Below are 5,922 nucleotides of genomic sequence, written 5' to 3'. Positions count from 1 at the left end.
GAATTTCCACTAAAAGATGCTTAGACTAGTGTCTCTGGTCCCTCCCTCCTCTCTCTCACTGGCTTCAGCTCTGCCTTCACGTGCCTCAGAATTATACTGGTTTCTCTGTCATGACGCATCTTCTTAGTGATACGAGGAAATTAGCTGCCCACCTGCAATATAAGGGCATCTAGGAAAATACTCTGATCAGAGAGACTGCATGAGGGCAAGCATGTCCAGCCGACCCACCTTGGCTCATCCCTCACTCTAACATCTTTGCCCATACCTCATTTTTGCTGATCTCTTCAAGCTTTGGACTGATCAAGCACAGACCCGAGTGAGAAGACGCAGCCCCTCACCTCTCCTGGATGTCACCATGAGGCCAGTGTCCCTGGTGCTGTTCCTCACCTTCACTCTGCTGTCTTTCAATGGTAAGAGGGGCTGAACATATCAGGGAGGGCAGAGTAGCTCAGTAAAACGAGTCTGGGTGTTAGCTGGTCCCTGTCAGGTCTGGAAGGGAGAATTTGTGCCCTTCTAACCCCACTGAAGATGGGCAGATACTGCCCTCTGCTCCATAAGCCCCACCCTTTGCTCAACCCTCCATCTCGTTACAGCTGGCCTCATCCTACCAGGAGTAGCAGAGGAGCAGAAAGTGTGGGCCAGAGCGGGGAGTTCAGCCATGCTGCCTTGCCACCTGAGCCCCAGAAAGATGGGGAAGAGCTGGAAGCATCAGCCTGACAAGACATCTGTGCTGTGGAAGCGGCATGGGGGAAGGTATGCCAAGGCCAGGACAGATCTGTGTCCTTGTTGGGGAACTGGGGAGGGTGGGAGACACTTTAAGCACCCTTTCTCCTTCCCCACATTCCCTCCTTCCTTCCTTCCCCCCATCCCTTGATCTCACCTTTGCCTCCAGCCCAAACTACTCACTTGTCCCCCTCCCAGCGCCCACCAGGAGCCACACATGGTGCTGGAGGTGGGGTACTCGGGCCTCCGGAAGACAGCACTGCCCATGAGGGCCCGAGTGTCAGTGCAGGACTCTGCCTTACGCCACGGCAATTTCTCCCTGCAAATCGACCCGGTTCGGAGCGAGGATGCCGGGCTGTATGAGGCACAGGTGACATACAACATGGAGGTCCAGACCTGCCAGGTCGAACTGGGGGTAATTACAGGTAGGAGAAGATGGAAACCCTAGAGAATGTTGATTTTAGGTCTGGGGAGGTGGTAATGGTGGGACGGGGTGGGGATGATGTGTTTGCCAGGGCAGGTTGTTGTACAGGCAGCAGCCCCCTGAAAGCTCACAGCTTCCTGCTGTCTGCTCTCAGCTCTGGAGAGAAGACAGCCTGAGGGACAAAGCTGGGACAGGAAGGGCACAAAGGGATGGTTTGGTAGTCCCCCTGTGATCCTAGGTTTCACACACACCCCCACCACTTTCTTTTTCTTGCAGTAACCCTCAGTCCACCCAGCCCTGCAGTAGAAAATGAGCCACTCTTTCTGAGCTGCAACTCTAGCCACCGGGCCAGCCTCGTGGAGACTCGCTGGTTCCACAATGGGCGCTCAGTCCCCACCTCTGGGTCCTTCTGTTCCTCTCATGGGGCTCTCTCCATCCTCCATACTGCCATGAGTGATGCTGGCTCCTGGCGCTGCCAGCTCAGATACTCTGATAATGAGATCATTTCTGCCACATACAACCTGCAAATTCTAGGTGAGCTCAGCCTCTGTGTTGCTACTCAAGCATCCCCAAATTGCTCCCTTTAGTGTGACTGACCAACTCCGGTGGATCCAGCTCCCCAGCTCCCACCCTGTCCTCGCTTCCCAAGCCAGTCACCTCCCTGCAGAACTCTTTCCAACCACCACCCGATGCTGTCTTCCCTCTCTGGTTCAGGTTTTGATGGCCCAACCAACCCTATGGTCTATGCTGCAGCTGGCTCTGCAGCTGATCTACTGTGCACCCTGAGCTACCTTCCCAGTGCCCTTGGGATCAATGTGGTGACAGCCCACTGGAGCCGCCCCGCAGGAGGACACTTGCAAGACAGGGGCATCTCCCAGAATTCGAGCAGCAGAAGCTTCCACCTTCGTCTCCCTGTGGTGGGGACAGATGATGCAGGGCAGTACCGCTGTACTGTCTCTGTTGGCAGCAAGACAATCAGCAGGGACGTGACCTTGGCAGTGGTTACAGGTGAGAGGAGACACAAGGAGGTGCATCACCCTTTTAGGGTTCCCCACTGCTTGCAGATAAACCTCCCCACACATCAGTGCAGTGAGCGTGAGTTGCTCCTGCTCCCAGGGCGGGAAACAAGGTCTCTATTCAGGGCATTGACTGCCCTGGACTCTGCTGAAAGCAGGGGTTTTCCTGGGTAAGTTAGCTTCTTAAGACTGTGGAAGATAAAATAAATTAGAGAAAGCAATAAAGGAGGATTGTAATAGAAGAAGGAGGGATGAGAAGGAGAAGTGGACCTGCCTGTAGCCTTTTCTGAGAGTATTTTTTTCCTGTGCTGCAGTCACTTCAAGCATCCAAGGACCAGTTTCTGAGGGATCTCGCTTGCTGCTCATCTGCAGCCTCACACATCCCCGGGGACATGAACATTTCCAGTGGAAGCACCTCAACTCATCCCCCACTAACAGCAAGCTGGCTGTGGCTGCCTCTCATAACGTGGAGGGCCAGAGACCCCACATGGGCCCTACCTTGGAAATTCTCCGTGTGTCACAAAAGGATATGGGCACATGGGAGTGCAGTGTACACGGCCCAGAAGGCAGACTGGGAGCAGTGGAGTATGGGCTGCAGATCACAGGTACCGTGTCCCATGGATCTGTAACTGATCCCTTCTTCTCACCCTATTCAATTCCCTTTCCTCTTCCAGCCTCACCATCCTTCTCCCCTTTGACTGCTCAGATCCCATCTTGTTGTCATCGTGTCTTAGCTCTCACCAGTTCCTCCTGTTGCTCCTTGCAGTTCCCTGCACCTTTTCCCAGTTTGCCTCTCTTTGTGCAATCCCAGCCTTGACTCAGTGCAAACTCGACCTTCCCCTTGTCCTTAACTATGGTTCCTCCTCACAGGTGCACAGATTTCCAGCCCGCCCATCATCTTCAGTGGACAGGCTACTTTTGGGCTCACACTCACCCTCTTCCTCCTGCTTACGTTCTGTGTTCTGGCTCTGGCCCTAAAAAAAAGAGTAAGTGTCCATCACACCATTTCTGTTATTTTTCCTGTACATCCACCTTTATTTGACCTTCACCATGGTACACTAGAGACAGCAGTGAAATGTCTCAGGGGCACAGCAGCCAGAGGAAGAATGGGGCTCAGGCAGCCTGCTGTCACGTACATGTAGTGAAAGCTGTACCCTGGGCATCAGCAGGTCTGCCTAACTGTGGTATTTGTCTGGGGGCAGGTCAGACACTTCCAAGGAGGGGTAAAACCCCCTAGGAGACAATCACAGCTCAGCCTTGAAGAGTTTCTTGTTTATTCTCCCAGAGATCAAGCCATGCTGTAAGAGGAGGGTTAATTTCCAAGCTTTTGTAGTTGTCCTCGCTCTTATTCCTTACCTGGATGCCTTGATGTAACAGTCTCCTGTTCCATACAAATGTCTCCTGGTCCCCAGATGCTGATCTCGATGCAGTTCTGCTGGCTCAGGCCTCACACCTCGGCTGTCTTCTTCTGGCAGCTTATTGCCCTTCATTTGCTCACCTTGTTCCAGGATCTCTCATCTTCTGAAAACTCTGCCTTCCCTTTATGATCCCAGAGACCAGGCCAGGACTGATCCCTCCCCAGCATGCCACTGGAACAAACTGTGCAAACAAGTCAGACCATTTCTCTGCAGTGTTCATACTGTTTCTCTGCAAATTAATTACATAGCAAATTCTTCCTTCAGGGTTACCTTTTGCCAACAAGACACACCTTTCGTGAGTAGCTGTGATGTAGCTGCCTTCTACTTAGCTTCTTGGAAAGGGCTCACAGTGAAAATCCCCTTCCAGTGCAGAAGGGGTCAGGGCTGAGGGCGATCTCAGGTTGGGAGTTTTCCCTGGTGAAAGAGCTGGGTGCCTTGAACCTGCCTTGAGCTGAAGATGAAGGATGTGACAGCACTGATGCAAATTCTTAGCAAAACCCAGTGGCTGGAGGCTGGAGACAGGCAGTATCAGAACAAAAGCAAGATGGGTGTTTTTAAAAAAACACTGTGGGTAGGACTAAACCGACTTGTGACTGGTTCTTCGTCATCAGTCCTTAATTAGCACTGATGGTGAAGGATAAGCTGATGCAGAAACCTACAGTTTCTGAGTGACTGTCTAGACTGTGCAAGTCCAGTCAGAACCACCCTTTCTGGCCCAAAACCTTGGACAGGAACCCCTTTGACAGTGTAACTGTAAAGCCTCAGCTAGCAGGAAATAGGGTAGCTGGGTGTCCAGACATTAGCTCAAACAGCTCTAATCCAGCCAGGAGATCAAAGCGTTTGTACATGTCCTCACGGCCTTGCTTTGCCAAGCAAGCAAAGCTCCTCTGTTGCAGCACAGGTCCTCATGCCCTTCTCCGCAGTCTCCCCGGTGGGCTCATCCTTGGTGAGAGTGCAGATGGGGTGCCTTGAGCAAAGATATTAGCTCTTCTCTTGTTCTCTCCCTTTTCCTGTTGGCATTCTCTGAGATTACATTCACTCTTCTTGCACTGGTGTACAACTTGCAGTTGGTACTATTGCATTTCATTCACCCTGTCAGTTCACTGCTCCATTCTCCTAAAATAGCTGGATCTTGGGTGACATTTTCATTCTCTTTCTTCCAAAAGAGGATCCTCAACTTCATCAGCTACATATCTCATTAGCACTTTCACACTCTGTGCCATTAATGACTGGTCCCACAACTGATCTTTGAAGACTTGTGCTTATCATTTGTCTTCCTCTTAGCTGAGATCACGCCTACTGTGCCATTCTTTTACCAATCTCATCTTTCTTGCTGTATTATTTGTGTGTCACCATATTCTTTACTGTTATCAGGAGCCCTGAGATCTACCTCTTTTCCACTGTCTAGAGAATCACTTGTTAAAGCAAGATGTGAAAGCGGTTCTGTCTTTAATTTGTTCTCATCTTGTTTTGCACAAATCTTCATGCCTTTAATTATTCTCTCTGAAAAGTTTTTGTAAAATCTGGCACACCACTGAAGCTGACAATGGCCTGACCATTGCCCAGTTCATTTTTTGCTCTCTCTTAAGCATGTCCTGCCTTTGTTATGCCCATGACACCACAGAGAATAGTGTTGAACCAGCCTTCCCCAGAAGAAACTGCAGGTCTCAGCACAGGGGACTGAGGCTCTTCCCTGGAGAGATTGGGAGCCGCATGGTTGCAAGCAGTAGGACCATATCTTCCATGGTGGGGAGAAGTCCAGACTTGTGCCATTCAGTCTCCCTCACATGCCTGATATTGCCCCTTTCTTCCCTTTCAGGCACGGCCTCCTGCCTTCCCAGCGCTGGCAGAGATGGTTGCAGTCGCTGTGGCGAAGAAGGAGTTGGAGAAAAACTCAAAAGAGAAGATCCAGCAAACTGAGTGCTGATGGGAGCAGGGACACCAGGCCCAGTCAGCATGGGAGGACGAAAGTCTGTGTGCCACACTGCAGAGGGATGGGCACCACGCAGACCTCTCAGGAGGTGCTAGGGATGACATGAACATAGCAGGAGGCTGTGGGAGCTCTGCACCTGCAGAGGGGCTGGAAGCTGCAAAACAGGGCAAGACAAGACTCACCGCTGCAGTAAGGTGCCAGGCAGCACAGATGCTTCAGAGCTATTGGGAGTATTTGAGCCAGTAGCTACTGTCTGCTTCAGCGCCTCTTCTCTCTCCCACCCTTTGCCCCTCCTTCATGGCCTCTCTCACAGCCTTCCACCGGTGGGACACTTAGATGCGGGAAACAGCTGGAACCCATCTCCCCTGCAGCCCGATGGTGTTCTCTCCCCGCTGCCCACTTTCTTCT

At 51.7% G+C, this 5,922-nt stretch overlaps 1 protein-coding gene across 1 annotated transcript; it reads left to right on the top strand.

Annotated features, from left to right (window-relative positions):
- Positions 1-355: 355 nt before the first annotated feature.
- Positions 356-5,508, top strand: LAG3 (lymphocyte activating 3). The gene is made up of 8 exons (XM_074927527.1): positions 356-410; positions 594-753; positions 922-1,148; positions 1,424-1,681; positions 1,862-2,155; positions 2,478-2,768; positions 3,034-3,149; positions 5,401-5,508. The coding sequence occupies exons 1-8, from the start codon at positions 356-358 to the stop codon at positions 5,506-5,508; spliced, it is 1,509 nt and encodes a 502-aa protein (XP_074783628.1).
- The last annotated feature ends 414 nt before the right edge of the window (positions 5,509-5,922 follow it).

Source organism: Athene noctua, chromosome 1 (assembly GCF_965140245.1).
Source record: "Athene noctua chromosome 1, bAthNoc1.hap1.1, whole genome shotgun sequence".
NCBI lineage: Eukaryota > Metazoa > Chordata > Aves > Strigiformes > Strigidae > Athene > Athene noctua.
The sequence above is the reverse complement of the archived record's forward strand: the minus strand, read 5'-3'. Positions and strand labels throughout refer to the sequence as shown.